The sequence below is a fragment of the Hemitrygon akajei genome, chromosome 14 (genome assembly GCF_048418815.1).
Source record: "Hemitrygon akajei chromosome 14, sHemAka1.3, whole genome shotgun sequence".
In the NCBI taxonomy this organism is placed as follows: Eukaryota; Metazoa; Chordata; class Chondrichthyes; order Myliobatiformes; family Dasyatidae; genus Hemitrygon; species Hemitrygon akajei.
The window spans coordinates 78,458,985-78,481,053 of record NC_133137.1 but is presented as its reverse complement, the minus strand read 5'-3'; the positions used below and the strand labels follow the sequence as shown (position 1 = coordinate 78,481,053).

At 40.9% G+C, this 22,069-nt stretch overlaps 1 protein-coding gene across 1 annotated transcript; it reads right to left on the bottom strand.

Moving 5' to 3' along the window:
* Positions 1 to 527: 527 nt before the first annotated feature.
* On the bottom strand, positions 528 to 21,783 carry selenoo1 (selenoprotein O1). The gene is made up of 9 exons (XM_073066403.1): positions 21,285 to 21,783; positions 18,128 to 18,331; positions 17,848 to 18,028; positions 14,362 to 14,492; positions 9,243 to 9,523; positions 6,779 to 6,935; positions 4,744 to 4,929; positions 3,620 to 3,776; positions 528 to 2,044 (listed from the first exon to the last, which is right to left on the bottom strand). The coding sequence occupies exons 1-9, from the start codon at positions 21,704 to 21,706 to the stop codon at positions 1,859 to 1,861; spliced, it is 1,905 nt and encodes a 634-aa protein (XP_072922504.1). The 5' UTR covers positions 21,707 to 21,783; the 3' UTR covers positions 528 to 1,858.
* Positions 21,784 to 22,069: the final 286 nt, after the last annotated feature.

Here is a 22,069-nt window from a genome sequence, read left to right as displayed (position 1 = left end):
TATTTATCAAAGTCCATTGGAACCTGTGTCTTGCTTTTACATCTTGGTCTTTTCTCTTGCTTGGTATCCTCTTTAGCATTATTGGCTAGCTTTCTTTTGTATTCCATCTTTACCTTCTTAATGGCTTTTTGAGATACCTTCCATTGGTATTTAAAAGCTTCCCAAGTGCAGCATTTACAGGGATGAATGCTCTGACGGAGATCAATGGGAAGGAACGAATGGGCAAGGGAGTCACGGAGAGAGTGATCCCTGTGGAAAATGCAGAGTGGGGGAGAGGGAAAGAAGCATTTAGTGGTTGAATCCCATTGCAGATGTTGGAAGTTACAGAGGATGATGTGCTGGATGGAGACTCGTAAGGCAAGCGGAATTCTATCCCTGTTATATTGGCAGGAAGATGGGGTAAGAGTAGATGAACAGAGATAGAGTTCCCCTACAGTGCAATGTTGAAATGGTAATGCACTTTCTGAAATACCTCCTTCACTGGATGTGAAGCATTTTAGCAATGTTCTAATAATGTAAAAACAATGTAAAAAAAAAGATGTACTGTTCTTTTATTCATTTATTGTACCCGTTAATGGCTTGTTTACCATCATACTGATAAAGCAAAGCAGCTGAACAATTTGCATAAATTTTAAAAAGCATCAATTCCATTTAATCCTTTATAACTAAAATGCTACTTTGAATAGTATGAACTTATATAAAAATAATCATTGAGGAAGTACTGTGCAAATTACCATGTAAGGAACTATAGCCTGTTTGTGCGTTAACGTTTCTTAATGCTGAGAATTTTAAGAGTACAGCAGTTTCCACATCTTACAAAAATAGCCCAGTGTATCAGAGTTGATATTTTTGTATTCATGATTACAGATTTTATCTGGAGTTTCCATTTCCAACTTAAGCAGCACCTCAACTGGTGATGGTAAGCAGCACCTCAATCCGCTAGCCGATTGCCAAGTTCGGCAAACATCGCAACATAAATGCCTCAATCTGAGTTAGGAATATTCATTGCCATACTAAATCTCTGTCTCAATCAAAAGTTCTATATCCTCATTAAGACAATGTAATTTCATGACTGAATTGCTTAAAGGAACTAAATACAGTAACAATTAATGTGACCTTCAGCTGAATAAAATTCTTGTCTTCAAAACTTATGGTAAAATCACTCAACATACAGTAATCAGTGGTTCCAAATGGTAATGTTCAGTTTACAATTACACAAACTTCTGATTCCTAAACCAACTATTCCTTTGAACACTGTCCATTACTCATTCATGTTGTCAGCAGTCTGTTTTCTACTAAACATATAAAAATTTAATCCTCATGTTCAAAAAACATGACATCCTGACTTCGGATACAACTGCACAGGTGAGCATGTGAAATGCCAAATGCCAAAGCATAGAAGGCAATGACCTGAGTAGTGGATGGAAAACAAGATTACTGCAGATACGTAGGTACTAGGTGGCTGGTTCAGATGGCAGGGCCTGTTTCTACACTACAGCTGCTTGCAAAACTATTAGCATTTCACTCCAACAATCTCAAACAATTCATGTATTTAAGGGGCATGTAATCTTTAAATAGACATTTCAACATTTTCTACCCTAAAGGTTTTCATGCTGTGTTTCAGCTGACCACATTGTGGTCAAGGTAACTCATTCTTTAAATTTCAATGAGGCAGAAAGACTTAAGAACCATCCGGTACTGCTTTTTGTATAGTGAAATCTCCATTTTACATCTGTCGCGAGGAAAAAGTGGTACTCTATTTACCTTGTTGTGGCTTCTCCACTGTGTAAAGGAAACTTCAGTTTAACAGTCAATTCCTAACAGTTGTGTGTTAACAAGAAGCCAAAAAACAAGGTGGTTATGAAGATCAGGTGACTAAAAGTTTCCCAGCCCAGTCAGGTGGCCTGCTGTGGTATGGTACTCTCTTGCTACTTAATTGATCACATGTTGCTGTAGCCTCCTCTGTTGCTTCTTGGACCAGGTCTTCCTCCACACAGGGTTCCTCACTGTATGGTTGCTCAAGAAGCTTTAGAACCCGTCTAACCTAAAGGAACATGAGACTTTTAAGCATTGCCAAAACAGCTCACTATGAAATTTGCTAACTACATCTAAATCAGAAATTCCAAACAATTTTAAATCCTTAGCTTTGATAAGCAAGTTTTTAATGACAGTTTTTTTTGCTACTTTCATTTAATAAATAATTGGCAAGGAAGTGGCAGATGGAATACAATGTCAGGAAGTGTGTGGTCATGTGCTTTGGTAGAAGGAATAAAAGCGTAGACTATATTCTAAATGGGGAGAAAATTCAAAAATCTGAGCTGCAAAGGGACTTGGGAGTCCTTGTACAGGATTCGCTCAAGGTTAACCACACACTGAATCGGTGGTGAGGAAGGCAAATGCAATTTAGCATTTATTTTGAGGAGACTAGAATATAAAAACAAGGATGTAATACTGAGGCTTTATAAAGCACTGGTGAGGCCTCACTTGGAGTATTGTGAGCAGGTTTGGATCCCTTATCTAGGAAGGGATGCGCTGACATTGGAGAGGGTTCAAAAGAGGTTCATGAAAATGATTCCAGCAATGATAGCTCTGGGCCTTTACCTACTGGAATTTAGAAGAAAGGAGGGAGGGGAAGAAATCACTGAAACCTATCGAACCCTTAAAGACCTACATAGAGTGGATGTAGAGAGGATGGGGGACCAGAGGGCAAAACCTCAGAATAGATGGACATCCATTTACGGCAGAGATGAGGAATTTATTTAACCAGAGTGAGGTTAAAGGTGGCTGATGAGGTCAGATCATTGAGTGTATTTAAAGTGGAGGTAGGTCAGGGCATGAAAGGTTATGGAGAGAAGGCAGGAGAACAAGGTTGAGAGGGAAATGAATCAGTCATGATGGAATGGCAGAGGAGACTTGATGGGCTGAATGGAGTAGAATTGGGCCAATGTCTTATCGTCTGATTAATTGCCTCAACTTACCCATTTCTACTAGAATAGAATAATTATTTCCTGGTATTGTAATAAATGATTCAAGATGATTTGATTGAGAATTTATGCAGTCTTTTTTCACAATTTAAATAAAATTAATTACTTATACTGATTGTAATCTATAATCTACAGTATAAACATGTTTAAACTAAAAATTTGAACCAGTTTCAGGGAAAGGGTATTTAGTATTTTCTACAGTAGATAATCTGCATTCTCTACCACCATTTTATATACACGTATATCTGCAGGCAATTCATGCAAATCTTAGTGACATTTAACATTTTCCAGCAAATCTGGAAGAGCAAAGAAAATAATACTTCATTAAAAATCTAAATATTGACTAAAACGGTTCTTTACAGTTATTTTAGAACATTGTATTTTGAGATTTTGCAAAGGAAATTCTTCTTTTGGCAGGAGTAATTGTCATTAATCAATGAATGCTGCAGAAGGTGGGGGCTGCATTTATTAAAGATTTTGAACCATAATATCTGGGTGAACTAGAATGCTGTTCTTACCTGACTTACATCTATTGCCATGCAAAATTTAATGTTTTGTCCTCAAACACTGATCTGCAGAAGGATTTTTATTTTGCACATAATTATTTTGAAATTAGTTTATTGAAATTTACCCACCTCTGAGAAGTCCCCATCTTCCGCTGCTGATATTGCATTTTGTGCAATGTAATTCCTCAGGATAAATTTTGGGTTGTTTGCATTCATCACTTTCACTCGTTCAGTGTTCAGTTCATCAACATCATCAACACCCTCCGCTTCATTCTCCAAACGAGACCTGAAAGGCAACAGTAAAAAGGAATATCCACATCTAATCAGATAAAGCAGCATGAAAGCTCAAAGATGAATACTCATAAATACCAGTGCACAATAACCCTTTCAAATACACTTCAAAATGGGGAATCCAGTCATTAGCATTGACATCTTCATACCCAACACTTAATACAGAAATCAATGTTCAATTTAGAGCTTGAGCTTTGTAGAAACAATTAAATAGATTATAAAATTAATAAATGAGAGTTTTTCCTAATAGATTTTTGTACTTAAATATGGAAAGGTAAACTGCAATCTAGCAAACTTTGAAAAATACAATACAATTTGTGAGTCGGTTAAACATGAAGTATTAGTTGTATAGGTTCATTCCTTACTGAAGCCATAAATGCAAGAAAAACAAACTATGACTCATAAAAATCAAAACTTACCAAGTGGAGATCGAACTAGGGTGTATAAAATTACGGGGAACTAGCTTGAGTAAATGGAAATATCTATTTTCCTTAACATAGCTAGAGGGAACAGAAGTTGAGGAAATATCATGTGTGTGTTGAGTGTCTAGAATCTACTGCTTGAAAAGACAGACACAAACTTCAATGACATGAAAATGTCCTAGGATGGGTACTTGAACAGCTATGACTTTCGGGGCTCTTTCCTGGTGCTGGAATGTGGGAATAGAATAGGAAGTTCTCTTTTAGCCAGTGCAGATATAATGGACCAAGTAACTCTACCTGTTTTAAATTCCTGCCTGTAAGGAGTTTGTACGTTCTTCCCATGACTGTGTGGGTTTCCTCCCACAGTCCAAAGATGTACCAGCCAATTGGTCATTGTAAATTGTCCCACAATTAGATTAAATTGGGAGTTGCTGGGGGCGGCAGTTTGAAGGTCGGAAGGGCCTATTCCGCAGGTATCTCAATAAAAGATTTTTACAATACTTATTTCACTGTAGATTGATTTTTGTTGCAGTTTCTAACCTGTATTTTTGGAGCCAGTCTGTCCAGGCTTTCTTGAGTTTGTTTTGTAGCTCTTCTGTTGTCATCTGTTGGAGCTCTGAGAAGCGCTCTATTCGATCCAGCTCCTTAGCAACTCCCCTTTTGTCACCAATCAGTTCAAAGAGCTGTGGATTCGATTGAGATAGGGCCAGCAAAATGGACAGCTGCCTGTGTGGACAATCAGAACACTGAGTCATAATCTGAAAAATTCAATCTAACTCAAAGCACTTAAAAATTTTTAAACTTTTAAAGATGTATGTTTTTAAAACACAAATTATTGTGTATAAAATGTATCAGAGTTGATGTTATGCTGAAACGATGGCATAACATTCAGAAGTTAGGTGGCACCTGTGAGAACCAAAGAAAGTCAACCTTTCAAGGCCAAAAATTCTTTACCAAAACTGGAAATGTGAGAAGACAAAATGTGTTTTAACTTGCAGACGAAGGGATGGGAAGGTGAAGATGAAAGTTGTCCTAGCAATGTAAATATTTCCAAAGCAACACACACACAGAAAATACTGGAGGCAGCATCTATGGAAATTAATAAACAGTCGACGTTCTGGGCAGAGACCCTTCTTCAGGACTGGAAAGCAATGGGGTATGTGCCAGAATAAAATGGTGTGGGGAGGGTAAGGATAGCTGGAAGGTGATAGGTGAAGCCCGGTGAGTGGGAAAGGTAAAGGGCTGTAGTGGAAGGAATCTGGCAGGAGAGGAGAGTGGACTATAGGAGAAAGGGAAGGAGGAGGGAACGAAGGGGGAGGTGGGGAATATAAGAAGAAGAGGAAGGGGGGGGGAGGATTTTTTTAAACCACAAGGAGAAATCAACATTCATGCCATCAGTTGGAGGCAACTGAGACTGAATATATTGTGTTACTTCTCCATCCTGAGGAATCTTGGCACAAGAGGAGGCCATGGACCGACATGTCACAATGGGAAATGGGAATTAAAATGTTAGGCCACTGGGAAGTTCTGCTTTTTTACTTTTTTATTTCTAGTACTGGCAGGTGAAGAGAGAAAGGAATACGATGGATACAAATCTGAAACACCCAGCAGACAATATTGCATCTATGAAGAGACAACAACAAGGTCAATTAGCTTTAGATGTGGATGTCCTTACATCAGAACTAGCTTGTCAAAGGTGCTGAATTCAACAGCGTTTGGGGGCCTGCAACATTCCAGATGGAAGATGTGGTGGTGGTCCTCTATTTTATATTCAGCATCATTAGAAAAATGTAGGAAGCCAGAGAGAGAGGTCAAAGGATGGAATGGAGGGTTATATGGAAAAGACAACAATAAGTTCAGGATTCCTCAGGTGGGCTAAACTGAGGTGTTCAGCATTTTGAATTCCCAATCTGTCTTCAGTTTCTCCAATGTAGAGAAGGCTGCATTATACATATGCACAACACTGCAGTACACCATTCTAGTCACCAGTCGGTCACTTCAATTCTCCATCTTGCTCACAGCTCTGTTTTTTGGTTTCTCACAGGGTTTCAATGATGCCTAGACTAAGTTTGAGGAATGGTAGCTCATTTCCCGTATTTAGGCATGTTACAAACCTTAGGACTCAATGTTGAATTCAACAATTTCATAAAACTATTTCTGATAGAACAGAAACAAGAGAAAATCTGCTGGAAATCCAAGTTAACACATACAAAATGTTAGAGATACTCAGCATTTAATGTCTGTTAAAACAGGCCGGTTTATGTAAGGTCAACTACTCTAGCATTAACTTTTATTTTCTCTCCCTGCAGATACTGCTTAACCTGCTGAGTGTGACATTTTCTACTTTAGTTTCAGATTTGCAATGTCTGCAGTTTTTCACTTCAATAGCTGCTGTACTGTGAGCAGAATTAATCAGGTACTTTTACACATCATTGAGTATTTGTTTTTTTAAGAATATTGAGAAAAATAACAATAAATCTTCTTGGCAAAATTTTAATCAAGTTAGTCAGGTGCAATCTTACCTCAATATAGAAATGTATGAATCAGAATATAGAAAGGCACTGCATTTTCTTACCGTGGATCCATAGCTGGAGTGAAAGCTAATTTCAGATCTTCCAGTGATGCACATTGCTCAATTAGTTTTTCAAGGAAATCTGCCAACGTGAAAGATGTGGCTGATCCAGGAATTGGAAAATTACTAAGTAAACGGAAGCAGTTTGTAAAATCCGCACCTGAATGGAACAAAAACATGTCATCTTAAGTGTGTTTGAATTTCTAGCCCTTTTAGTTTGCAGTTTTTGTACAAATATAACAGTAAGCATATGGGTCTGGATTTTGTAGTCGTATAGGTGTCATTATATTGTGAAAGGCGGGGCATCCTTGGGATTTCCACAACTAGCTTTGATGAGGAAATACTGTTACTCTCTGTGGCTTAGCATTCCTACATCTATTCACAAAATACCGTATGTAAAAATACCCTGTAAAAACTGAGCTGTTTATGTAAAAGAAAACAAGCGTTAAAAAAATCTACATTTCATTGTTAAACTCCTTGAACATAAAATATTTATGTTATTTAGCAATACAACGCGGAATAGGCCCTTCCGGCCCTTTGAGCTGCGCTGCCCTGGCAACCTGACAAACCCAACGGCCAATTAACCTCTCCAGTACGCCTCTGGACTGCGGGAAGAAACCAGGGAAAACCCACGTGTTCTATGAGGGGTGTGTATGGAGATTTCTTACAGAGGACGCTGGATTGAACTTCTAACTCCGACACCCTGAACTGTAATAGTGTCACATTAACCGGTATGCTTTTGTGGCACCCAAATCTAATTACTTAGAATTGGATTATAATTGCCATATGTGAATACTTCAAAATATAATGGATTGAAAGATCTGGTATTCACACCCTTCATTTTATAAACTACTAAAAATGTGCTTATTCCTTCTCTCATGCTGTTTGAGAATTCTTCAGTGAGACTGGCAACTCTGCCAGGAGTTAGAAAATGTGAGGTCCATGGCTACAAAGACCACAAGATATTCTGGGACACCTTTCTTTATGGCTAGTAATTGATTCAAATTCCACAATGTAAAAAACACCAATTACATTGATATCTAGGCAAAGGCATTTAGGATTCAGTTCCTCCCCAGGTTACAGCATGGCTCTATTACTAAGAACTGTTCATAACCAAAACCGTTCACAAGTCAGAAATGAGGCCACAAACCGAGGTTGCACATGGCAGAAGGTGCCTATGAAGGACTACCCCACAGGAATAGATATTCTGGAGAAGCATTTTAAATTTCACTTTGCCATTCTTAATAATAAAGTCGTCTGCCTGTGGTTGACTGGTCTTCCTCTCCTTCTTGCTAGCTGCTGTTGGAGGAAATTGCAGGAGTCTTGAGACCACGTTGCAAGGATTAATTAGAGGGTGTGGACTTGTTTGGGGGGACTTTGGGGTTCATGTTGCATGTGTTCCTGTTTTTTATTGCTGCTTTTGAGTGGTTTGATAGGGGTGATGGATGTAGTCAGGGGGGCTTCAGTGAAAATTGCTTTGCCCTGTGGCCTGCAGTGTGCAAGCGGTGCGACACTGAACTGAATACTACTGGACTCCTGGTTCGATGTTCGATATTCCATGTGTTGTCCGCTTGCTTTTTGCAATTTGTGCTTTTATCGTGTTTCGTTTTATGTTTTCTTTAATGGGTTCCGTGGTGTTTCTTCGTTTTATGGCTGCCTGTGGGCAAATGATTCTCTGAGTTGTATTCTGTATACATACTTCGATAATAAATGTATTTTGAATCACTGAAATTAGCAGGTTCAGCCTAAGTCTAACTTGAGTAATAATGATATTCTTTCATGAGATACTACTACTGAAGAGGTTTAAGTATTAATGACTGTTTTAAAATAGGTACTGCTGCTGGCCCAGATGTTACGCTGTTATTTAGACAGGATTCACAGAAAGGGCACAGTCATATTACTGGGTTCTATTCTTCCTGTATTCAATGCGGAAAAATTCCAGCTAGTGTCAAGAAAGGTCACTTGCAGTTTTGCAGCAGCCAGAAAATCCATCCCACTGATCTCACAAATGCTCATTCATATGAACAGGCTGTTCAAAAGGTGTTTGTAGGAAGGACCTGTCTCTCTCTAGCACCCGTGGATGGATGCTATTCAGAATCAGGTTTAATATCGCTGGTATTTGTGAAATTTGTTGTTATGCGGTAGGAGTACACTGCAGTACATAATAAAAACTACAAATTACAGTAAGTATATATTAAAAAGTTAAATTAAATCACTAACCCTTCTCTATCAAGCCTCCCATTCTTTTCTAAATTTTAATAAATTTATTTCACCTTCAAGGTGATTGGAAAAGAAGAAAAGCATAGATAGAATTAGGGAGACAGTAGCAATCATGATTAGAGTGGGAAAATGGAACCCAAAATTAAGAGCAGTTTGTAAGTAATCTTGGATGGAGGATTTGAGGAAATTGTGTTAACATTAGCAGTTATATTTAATTCTGAAAGAAGCATAAAACTATCCTACAAACCTGTTATATGGAAAACATGCAAAAGATCAGAAACTAATTCTTCATCCTCTGCCTTCTCACATCTAAGTAGTCCCAATTTCTTTCTCATCTTTTGCAGGAAGTGTTGGTCAAACTCTGACTTATATTCTTCTTCAACGATAGACTGGCCCACTTCCAGGGGCAGCTCAGGAACCAAGGCTTCTGCCAGTTTGCCCAGGTTCCACTTACAGATTTCAGGTTGTCGGTTATAAGCATAGCGGCCTCTGTTATCAGAAGCATTACATACATAATCCGGATCAAACCTTAAATGGTTGGAGGAAGAAATGTATCATTATATTGATCAGTGTTAATATAATCATTGTAGTAAAATAAATTACTTTATTTGGTTATCCATAACCTTAACTAGGTTATAAAATTTCCCCAATAGTAACAGAGATGCTGAAAACAGATTGGGAGGCAGATTTTGGAAAGGTACAAAAATAACAGGATTGTTGTCATAGGGGACTTCAACTTTCCTAATATCGATTGGCACCTCCTTAGTGCAAAAGTTTGAATGGGGCAGAACTTGTTAGATGTGGCCTGGAAGGATTCCTGACTCAATATGATGACAGGCAGTCTTGAGGAGGAGCCATATTGGATTTGGTGCTAGACAACAAACCAGGTCAGGGGTCAGATATCTCAGTAGGTCATCACAGTGACCACAACTCCCTGACATTTACTACAACTATTGTTTAACTTAACAAATGTTCAGGTATGCACCGCTTAACATTCACAATACGTTCTATGAAATCGATTTTATGTTATGTTATGTGATTTGGACATTGTATGATCTCCATATTATATACTTAGCAAAACTATATGGAGTACTGTAGTGTACATATATTGACTAAATAGCCAAGAACTTACACTAAAACTGTATACAGTTGGCCCTCTTTATCCGTGAGCTTCGCATGTGATAATTCAACCAACCGTGAATCAAGAAAACCTGGAAGTGCTCTTCCAGCACTTGTTGTTCGAGTATGTACAGACTTTTTTTCTTGTTATTATTCCCTAAGCAATGCAGTATAACAACTAGTTTACATAGCATTTACATTGTATTAAGTATTACAAGTAATCTAGAGATGCTTTAAAATATACGGGAGGATATGCGTGGGTTACTGTGGATCGGGATCGAAAAAAAGTCGTAAGTTCTCTTACTATGTAAATTGGAACAGGTACATCCGGTATTATTTAGCGTCAGTTAGTCAAACGTTTGTCTTAGTATATATTTCATCTTTCTATGCATATAAAACACTTAACGTATGCATCAGCGCCAGGCTCAGGAAGTTCCTGAGTCCGATCCAGTGACAGACCACTTGCGAGCACAATCTCCATCCATCGGTTGATGTGGAGGATCAAAAACCCAAAACCCAATAATTAAACCACTGCGTTGCTTAGTAATAATTGTAGCTTTCATCAGGGCAGGGTCTTTCTCACTTTATCCTTTAAAATTGTTCCGATCATTGACCGACTGTAGCCTAACGCTTTTCCAATGACCGATGGCGCCCCACCTCTTTCCGATCGCTTTATTATTTCCACTTTATTTTCAATTGTGATCATGATTATTTTCATGAACAGAACACTGCGGATTCAGAGCTTGGCTGCCGGGTCCTAATGCCCACTGCACTGAGACAGGTTAAATAAGGTCTGGGGTTCCACTGGGTCCTTAGGTCCTCCATATTGAGACTGGTTGAATGAGGGACTTCAGCATCCTCATTTTTTGTTATCTGAGAGGGGTCCCGGAACCAATCCCTCGCAGATAAGGAGGGCCGACTGTACTGTACACTATAATACATACACTAAAATTTATTTCATTTTAAACTTTTTAATTTCTTTTCAGTTTTCTTAAGAAATATGTCCAGTGTTGTGTGCCTAGTTTGCTTTTTCTTTTCTTCATAAATTTCTCTATATGTAGCAAACACTGCATGAGCATTCCTCTCTATCAGTGAAAAGCGTTCAGTGTTTGGGTCCATCTCTACAGCTGTTAAGACCTGCAAAGAATTTGGCTAACCCCTTAACAGTGAACCTCTTCTGCACCTGTTCTTCTTCTCCTCCTGCAGCCTCCTTTTCCCTTGCCTCTTCTTCAGCTATCCGCTCTTGCTCTAGCTCCAGCTACTCTTCATTTGTTAGTTCCTCAGGAACCACCTCTAGGAGATCTTCAATGTCCTCATCATCTATGTCCAAGTTCAGGTTGTTGTTTTCCATGTCGACAACAGCTTTATTAAACTTTGCAATCTCCTCATCCTTTTCAAATCCCTTAAACTCATGCACATACCGCTTCAATATTTTCCATATGCCATTTATGCATTCTTTGGTTACTTCATCCCAGGCCCAAGCAAGGTTCTTTATGCAGTGGTAGATGTTGTGTTCTTTCCAAAACTGCTTCAGTGTCTTGCCAGTCATCTGCTGCAGCAATAGCCTGAGCAGAAGTCCTCCTCAGGCCTTAAATGCAGAAATAACCCCTTGGTCTATTGGCTGTATTAAAGAGGTGGTGTTTGATGGGAGGAACACCACTTTGATGTTGGGGTGGAGGTCACCAATGAAAGGGGGGTGTCCTGAAGCATTATCGACAATTAGCAAAATCTTGAAAGGTATGCCTTCTTCCTAGCAGTTTTTCTCCATTTCACTGCCATAGCAGTTTAGAAGGGCATCCTGAAACAGCATTTGTGTCATCCAGGACTTTTTATTGCTCCTATAGTACACAGGTAGTGTGTGTTTATTGATGTTCTTGAAAGCCCTGGGGTTTTCACTATGCCAGATAACAAATGGCAACTTGTAGCCAGCAACATTGCCGCCTAACAACACTGTCACTCTGTCCTTAAAAGCCTTAAAGCCTGGCATTGATTTGGCCTCGTTATGGATGAAGGTCCTTTCAGGCAGTCGCTTCCAGAATAAGGAGGTTTCGTCCATATTAAAAATTTGCCGGGGCAAATAACATCCCTCTACAATTAGCTTATCTAAGTCTTCTGCTGCCTTTGCATCAGCACTCGCAGACTCACCACTAGCTTTCACATTATGCAGCGAAAAATGTTGCTTGAAGTGCTTGAACCACCCAGAGCTCGCACTAAACTCGATATCGTAGTCTGGTCCTGCTTCTTCTTTAAGCATTTCGAACAAGCTCATGCCTTAGCAGTGATCGTCAACGTGCTGAGAGGGATTCTCTCTTGTGTTTGGTCCTCCATCCGTGTCAGTAGCAATTTCTCCATATCCGATAAAGGTCCCTCTCACATTTTCGTGAGCCTTGTAGTTTTCAGTGAAGCTGATCCTTTAACAGCTTTGAGAATTTTTTCTTTGTTTTTCAGGATCATCGTGATTGTCGAATGCGACATGCCTAAATCCCAAGCAATAACATTCACTGGTTTTCCACCTTCATATTGTTTCACTTCCAGATCAATACTTTTCCTTTGCCTCTTGCTGCTGCTATCACTAGGAGTGGTTTTGCTGCGTTTGAAAGCCATAATGCACTTTACAGTAATATTTTCAAAACAAAATTAAACAGAGAGATAACGCTACTATACGCAAGAGACGCGCGATACACGAGATTGATTACGTCTGCTACATCATGTTCTTCAATCAGGACTACGGACGTATATGCGATCGGACGTTGTCCGAAAGGATGTTAAGCGGCGCACACCTGTATTAGAATTAAGTAAAACATTATAATCTAGCCTTTTCCACATATTGTCATTTTTTAATTAGTGTGAATTATTAGGGTAGAAATATCAAACAGTAGAGGATATAATTTTAAGATTAGAATGAGGGAGTTTCAAGATGACGTGAGGGGCAAGTAGATGCCTGGAATGGGTTACAAGGGTAGTAGTGGGTAGTGCAGGCAGTTTAATGGAGTTTAAGAAAGATCAGGAGTCCCCAACCAAGGATCCATGGACTCCTCGGTTAATGATAAAGGTCCATGACATAAAAAATACTGGGAACTCGTCTTAGACACATAAATATGAAGGAAATGGAGGGACACAGGTTACACAGGAAAACATTTTGTATAAATTGGCATCAACATCACCACAACATTGAGGGACAAATGGCCTGTCCAGTGCTGTACTATGCTCTATAAATTAACAGATATAGTTTCAGTTGGCAGTCTTTTGGTCCAGCACTGATTATTATTAGATGAAAAGCATAAGGTGCTATTCTGTACAATATCCAGTGCAGGCCTCGGATATGAACAGTAACTGCTGAGTTTAAAAAAACTGCCATCACATAGATCAAGTTTTGATTCAGTTGCTTATAAATGTTTTTGTGTTGAGCACAACAAAATAGCTGGAGGGAATAGAAATGTAGCAACGACAATATTCATGATGAGTCTACAGTCCAAAACACAGTATCACATCAACTGGAGAGTACTACAACACATTCCTGTTACATTATATTTAAAGAACCATAGTTCTAACAGCTTTTTTAAACCTGAATTTGAAACTTGGCTTGTAAAGTTCCAGGAAAATTTTAAAAAATACTGACTAACTAGACTTAGAATTTTAGTTGACGGAAAACCAATGAGTTCAGAATTCAACATTTATTTTCTTTAAAAGTCCAAAGACAATGGTACAAATACAAGGAAATTAAGAATGCACAAATTATTACTGAAATTATCAGCACAGACATGGTGATCCAAAGGGCCGATTTCTGTTCAATGTTCTAACTTCCGTGTCAATGCAACATCATTACTTTTCAAGATGCTGAAATTCTAAGACATGATATTAACCGTACAAAAGTCTACACCTATCTCAGTCTGCTATGCAGCAAATACAAGCAGCTTGGAGAGTTTCAAAGTAGAAGCTCCTTCACCCAGCTAAAAAGGCTTTGTGTGGGCAAAATGATAAATATAGCAACATAAATATTTAATAAACTTGTAAAAGGCAAATGTTGAAAACCTGAAATAAAAACAGAAAATGCTGAAAACAACAGGCCAGTCAGCATCTATGGAAAGAGAAATTATGTTAATATTTCACATTTCAACATTTACTGATTTTATTTTAAAGGCTGTTACAATACTAACATGACTTTCAGTAAATACAATCTTACTTAGACTGAAAGCTATGGTGTATGTGGATAAAATTATTCCTAGATATGTTCAAAGTCTATATACCTGTCCATAAAGCCAAAAGGTCCATAGTCGATGGTGAGTCCAATAATACTCATGTTGTCTGTGTTTAGAACACCATGACAAAAGCCAACACTTTGCCATTCAGCAGCCAGTCTGGCTGTCCTCTTGGTTACCTGTAGATTCAGAAATAGAGAAGAGGAGGAATGGCAGCAGGCCATTCAGGCCTTCCAGTTTGTTCCACCATTCAATACCACCATCATGCCTGATTCTCAACTGGAATACGATATTCCCAATTTAGATACCACGTTCCTAGTCTATCTTTCTATCCCTCTTAGATTTTCTGTTGTCCAAAAAATGTTTATTTATTGAGATACACCACGGAATAGGCCCTTTGAGCCACACTGCCCAGCAACCCCGATTTAACCCTAGTCTAATCACGGGACAATTTACAATGACCAATTAACCTACCAACTGGTATGTCTTTGGACTGTGGGAGGATGCTGGAAAACCCGAAGGCAACTCACGCAGTCACAGGTAGAATGTACAAACTCCTCACAAGCAGGGGCAGGAATTGAACCCGGGTCACTTGTACTGTAAAGCATTGTGCTAACCACTATGTTACCGCACCTCCGTATATATATTCATCAACTATTTTTACTGTGCCCTTGGTCTGTTTTTTTTTAATCAATTATGCTATTGTTTGCACTGTTGTAACTATATGGTTTTGTGCAGGTCTTGTAGCTTTAGTTTTTGGTCTTGTTTTGTCTAGTGGATTTGGAGCTCCTTTCTGGGGAACGCGCTAAGACGGTAGCACGATATTAATACGCAGCAGCCTCTCCGGACTCTGGATTGGGGATTGCCAAACGTTATGTGGATTTTCTGGTGTAGTCTTGTTTTGTCATATGCTTTTGTGATATCATTCTGGAGGAACGTTGTCTCATTTTTTAACTGCATTGCATTTGTGGTTTCTAAATGACAATAAACTGAATCTGAATCTGAACTTGGCCTCCACAGCCTTCTGTGGTATAGAATTCCATAGATACACTTCCCTCCGAATGAACAAATTTATGTCCTATCATTCCTATGTCTCTTATATCATATCCTGAGACCACAACTCTCCTCCACAGTTCAAAGCTCTGACCTAACTAGGGGAGAACATTCCTCCTCCACCCATCTCATATGGGACCATTCTTGGCTATATATTAAAGTCAGTAAGTTGATTTAATAATTACATTTTGAAAACAAGGAAATTGATTGCTAGTTTGTGTTCAGTTATCTTCATACCAATTGAATGAACCACTGTTGCAGGAAAGCAGCATCCATCATCGGGGCTCCCCACCACACAGGTCATGATCTCTTCTTGCTGCGACCATCAGGAGGAAGCTACAGGAGCCTCGTGACAGAGGAGTGCCATGGGGGGGTGGGCACGGCTCGGGTGCAGACACACCCAGGCCTGAGACACTAGGCAATCAAACTAAACAAGTTGGTTTATTGATCATTAGACAATGTCTCCCACTCCTTCCTCTCTCAATTCCCTTTTTCAAACCATGATTCCCCTCTCCCTGCCCCCTTCTCACTCTCAGTCCGCAAAAGAGACCCATATCAGGTTTATCATCACTCACACAAGTCATGACATTTTTTTTTTGCAGCAGTACAGTGGAAAACATAAACTTCCTTCAGTACTGTACAAAAGTCTTTGGCACCCTAGCTACATACCTGTTCCTGAGACTTTTTCCCACAGTACTCAATACTCATCATCAATAATGACTGCCTCTTTGCTTTGAATCCAGGGTAGGTTCTTCAGAATCTTCAGTTACTAAACCCAGCAGAACCATTTCTACTGACAGGAGAAGGGGCAAAGGCCCCTTAAAACCAGTCTCCTCGGGCAGGTGGGGCTTGTCAGCCATGGTTGGCAGCTCATCTAGGAGAAGGAAAATTGATTTTCTCTCCACTGCCTTGTGGCTATACCCACTCACGGGGAAGGTTTCGGGAGTAAACCCAGGGGAAACAATCTGGAGCTGGAATCCCTAGGGCAGTCCTACGTGAGTTCAATGCTGTCTGGCAACTCCTGAGAAGCTGTTGGTGTCAAACTGTATCGATCTCTGCCATTCCTTTGGATTCATCAGCTGCGTGGAGAGGGGGAGCTTGTGGCACGGGCAACAGCTTGCTCTCCATATCGTACTGCCCTGGCCTGTGTAGCACGTAGACAGCTAGGATGCAACATCCATCGTCCACCTGACCAACAGAGGGCCTCAAGATTTTGAATAAATTGGCAGTATGATGGCATGGAAGTTGGTGCTGCTGCCTCACCATGGTCAGTGCTGACCACTGACTCAATGTATCCATCCTCCCGACGACCACGTGTTTCCACTCATACCCCAAACACATGCTCTACTTAACTGGCTACTACAAATGATCACATTGTAGGTTAATGGCAAAAATATTGAAGGGAATTTGTATGTGGAAAAATAATTATACTGGGATACAGGGAATTAAGGAATGGCTGGATGTAACAAAGGGAATTGCTCTTATGAATCCAGTGGTTCAAATGGCCTCCTATTATTATTATTTACACTTGCTCTAAGCACTTTAATTTCGTTAGGCAACAGTAAACTATTGTTATAGAGTCATAGAAAAGTATAGCACAGAAACAGGCCCTTTGGCCCATTGAGTCCATGCTGAACCATTCAAATTGCCTACTCCCATTAACCTGCACTGGGACCATAGCCCTCCATACCCCTACTGTCCATATCCTATCTAAACTTCTCTTAAATATTGAAATCGGGCTCGCATGCACCACTTGTGCTGTAGCTCATTCCACACTCTCACCACCCTCTGAGTGAAGAAGTTTCCCTTTAAACTTTTCAACTTTTACTCTTAACCCATGACCTCTAGTTGTAGTCTCACCCCTCAATGGGAAATGCCTGCTTCCATCTGCCCGATCTATAACCTGCATAATTTTGTATACCTCCATCAAATCTCCCCTTAATCTTCTACATTCCAAGGAATAAAATCCTAACCTATCCAACCTTTCCTTATAACTCAGGTCCTCCAGTCCCAGCAATGTCCTTGTAAATTTTCTCTGTACTTTTTCAACCTTATTTACATCTTTGCTATAGGCAGGTGATCCAAACTACAATTAGCACATCTAACAAAACTTCAATATATCATCTACTGTACTCGATACTTTGATTTATGGAGGCCAATGTGCAAAAGCTTTCTTTACAACCCTATCTACCTGTTAGACCCTAATATGTCCTTACTCTTCTTTCCGGCTCATCTTTAAACCTTTTTGTATATGCAAGAGGCCATTTTGGTATTCTTTATCTCAGCTGAGATCAAGTTAATGTAGCCATAAATTAAACTTCCGGGCCCCTGCTAGATTTCAAATTTGAAAGGTGAACTAGTATAAACTTTTTGTTGCCCAGTACCAACTTGAAAAGATGTAATGTAAATTAAGTCTTTATATTCTTCTAACGGTAAGTTATAGCAAACAAGAGCATGAACACAGAACTGACAAACTGTTACCTCTCTGAAGAAAGCGGCATTCCGCTGTGCCTTGTCCTGACGATATGCATGTTGAATTTCAGGATAGAACGTCTCGATGATGTAGTCAAGCATCTGAATTCTAATGTCATTTCTACCAGAACTAGGTCCCTTTCGACCTGACTGCTCATCCACAGGTTTAAAGATCTCAAAAGATCCAAATCTAATTTAATTAAACAAAATATATTAATGACTTGTTAGCTAAAATTTAGATTTGTAAAATACTGCAAATGTATACAGATCACACCAAAAATAGAAATACCGTAAAAATGTTGGGGCAATACGGAGAACAATAGTGCATCTTTCATATTTTGGATGCCCGTCATAGAACATGTCCCTGATGACTTTAGAATTGGATGTTACACAAGTTCCACCTCGTGTCGTAGGTATTCCAAGGTGGTACATAGCCTCACTACAAAGAAATTCTCTTATACTGGAGCGAAGCACTTTACGGCCATCTGATTGCCTGTCAAAAATAAATTTGAACACAACCACACATTAGGAACTGCACAAATATATTTAAGTCCAAATTTACTATGCTATATAGAACTGTAAACCACAGAAATATTAAATATGTTTGTATTCAAAAAGATAAAATATGATGCAGTAGCATATTTCTCCCCACTAACATTACATGGAAAATTATCAGAAAGAATATCCTGCATTCTAATAATGGAACTGTTAGAATGTATGATTCAAATATAATGTTAAAAACAAGCATTTTAGTAACAGTTGATTATACAGTACATGATAAGAAAGAGGCAAAAGATGTTAAGTAGCAAAATTCTTGCTTCCTAAACAGGTAAACATAAGACATTTCAAATATGCAGGCAAACATTTGTGGTCATTGCTCAATCAGGAATCGGGAGAGATCATGGGGTAAAATTATTTATTTAACAATACCACACGGAATAGATCTTTCGAGCCACGTTGCCCCACAACCCAGATTTTACCCTAACCTAATCACGGGACGATTTACAATGACCAATTAACCTACAGACCGGTACGTCTTTGGACTGTGGGAGGAAACCGGAGTACCTGAGGGAAAACTCCCACATTCATTGGGGAGGACTTTCAGAGACTCCTTACAGAACAGCGCAGGAATGGAACTCTGAACTCCAGAACGCCCCAAGTGTCAAATGCATTAAAGTACACCCAGGAGCAATGCACTTGGCAACATTTCTGTTACTTAATCATTTTTCAGGACATAGGTATCACTGACATGGACACTTAATGCCAAATGCAAATTCTCTCCAGATAATGGTAGTGGGTCACTTGTCTGAACTACTGTAGCCCTTCTAATGAAGTAATTGCACAATGCCGTTGTTTGGGATATTTAGTTGCAGTGACGAAGGAACTATATTTCAAAGTTGAGACAGTATGCATCTTGCAGCGGAATCTCAATGTGCCGATGGTGGTCCTACATAGAAGTTGTTCTGAATACAGAATGCAGGCTCAGTGCCACTGTGGGGCGGTGGGAATGAGTGTTTACATCAGGGGTTCCCAACCTGGGGTCTATGGACCCTTTGTTCAATGGTATTAATCTATGGCATAAATGATGGAGAATCAACCAAGCATATTGCTTTGTTCTGGGTGTCAAGATTCTTGTGCTGTTGGAGCTGTATTTCAGAAGCAAACAGAAAACCACCCATCAGTCTTCTGATTTAACCTCTGCAGGCGATAGAAAGGGTCAGGCAGTGAATTACTTGGTGCGGGACACCCAAACTTGCTCTCGTAACCATATTTATTTCTCTAGTCAACTTTGATCACTGGCAGCCTGTGATAGTCATGTCATTGAATACCGTAGAAACATCGTCTACCAAAATACAGAACAAACTTGCTTGTCAACTAATTAGCCTATGCTGGAGCATTGCCTAGGCCTTTTTGAAATACTTCATTTGCTTTGGAGTGGCAAGGTTTTATTTTACTTAAAGATATGGTGTGGAATAGGCTCTTCAAGCTACACTGCCCTGCAACTCCCAATTCAACACTAAACAATTCACAATGGTCAATTAACCTAACCTGTACATCTTTGGACTGTGGGAGCAAACTGCACACATAAGAAACCCACACGGTCACTGGGAGAGCGCACAGACTCTTAAGATTACGTTGGAATTGAATTTTGAACTCTGACACCCAGAACTGTAATAGCGCTATGCTAACCGCAACGCCACGATGGTGTCCACGTTCTAGGACCTGCTAGAGGCCAGGTTTTCCTTTCTGCGCCTGGTGCACCACTAGAAAGCTGTTCTAACACTGCGAGGCCTGAGCAGTTGCAGCTGTTATAAGATGAAACCAGGCAAAACCAGATGAGGGCAGTCAGCGGCCTCAAACCCTGGTGAGATGGGAAAATGCCTGTCCTAGCATGTGAGGTCAGTTTTGGTGGAGTGGGTGGATGAGATCAACAGTGAGAGCCAACACCCAGGAAGGTGGTACTGCAACACCTTGTGCAGAGCAAACGGCATGACAAGGCACAGAGGACGATGAAACCAATGCCTGTTCGTACCACTGGATTCGGACTTGAGGTTGAGAGAGTTGAAGTACCCCAGTGCAATGGCTTTTCCACTTCAAAAACTTTCTTGCGCAGGTTTCACGTCATCATTGGACTTAATGGACAGCCACCACCAGGTGATAGGAGTATGGGAAGGGTGGGATTGTGTTACTGGGTGCTAGCAATGATTTGATTAGCTAAACGGCCTTAGTTTTCATAGTATGCAAGCAACGCAAGTCACTCATGTCATATACAAACTGGATTTAATAAGTAATTTTGTGGGACATTGAGAATACATTGTTCCAAAACTCCCACACTATGACTACACTGTGAACTAACTAGATTCATAGAAACATCTTCAAAATGAAGGGGAAATGATGGCAGGGGTCTTCCATTCTGTGACACTTAATGGTTGAAGTAACTGAACTGAGGGAGAAAGGAGGGTGGCTTCTGCCACTGATGAACAGTGCACAGGATTGGAAAAAGCCTCAGAAAAGTTGTAAACTCAGCCAGCTCCATCATGGGCACCAGAGATCATCTTCAAGGAGCAATGCCTCAAAAAGCCGGCAACCATCACTCAGGAGGTAGAGAAACCCGAAAGCACACATTCAACGATCAGGAACAGCTTCTTCCACTCTTGTCATCCGATTTCTGAGAACACAGTGAACCTATGAACACTACCTCAGTTCACTCTTTTGGCACTACTTATTTTATATATACTCCTGATCGTAATTTATAATTTTTATTTTAACACATTGCGTTATACTGCTGCAGCAAATCAATACATTTCACATCTGCCAGCGATATGAAACCTGATTCTGAGAAGCCAAACTGCTCTATGTCAACAAGTGAGACACAGGTCTGAGCCCCGCCTGGGTGAGCAGAGGAGGGACCCGGAGAACCTACACCCCGTTTTGAAAGCTCTGACCTGGAGTAAGGGGTGGGCCCGGCGCCTTTGATCTGCAGCTCCCACCTCCGGCTCTCGGCTCCCAGCACCTCGCCCAGGTACATAGCGGCGCCGTCGCCCAGCTGCCCGGCGAACAAGCCGAACTGGTGACCGCAGTAGCAGTGGGCAGCGGGCTGGGAGCCCTTCAGCACCCGGTTCCCGCTGAAGCACTCGGCCAGCTCCCGCTCTCCCGGTTCCCGCAGCCCGAGGAGAGCGAGGGCGGACGCCGAGTAGGCCACCAGCCGGGGCTCCTCCACCGGCGCCGGCCGCACCAGGGAGAAGCAGGCGCCGGCAACCTGGCGACTGCCCGGTTCGTCGCTGGAGTCCACGGGCAGCGACCGCAGTGCCAGGTTGTCGAAACGTAGGTTCTGCAGGGTCATGGTGCCGATGGCCGCCGTGGCCATCGCCGGAGCGTTGCTACCGGTACCGCGGGACCAACAGCAGGCAGAGCGGGCAATGCCGCGCACTGATACCACTGCCATCGGCAGAAGCAGCGCACCTCCCGCCACAGCGACACTAAGCGGAGGGGCGCTCGTCGCTCAGCTCCCAACACAGCGACACTAAGCGGAGGGGCGCTCGTCGCTCAGCTCCCAACACAGCGACACTAAGCGGAGGGGCGCTCGTCGCTCACCTCCCACCACAACGACACTAAGCGGAGGGGCGCTCGTCGCTCACCTCCCGCCACAGCGACACTAAGCGGAGGGGCGCTCGTCGCTCAGCTCCCAACACAGCGACACTAAGCGGAGGGGCGCTCGACGCTCACCTCC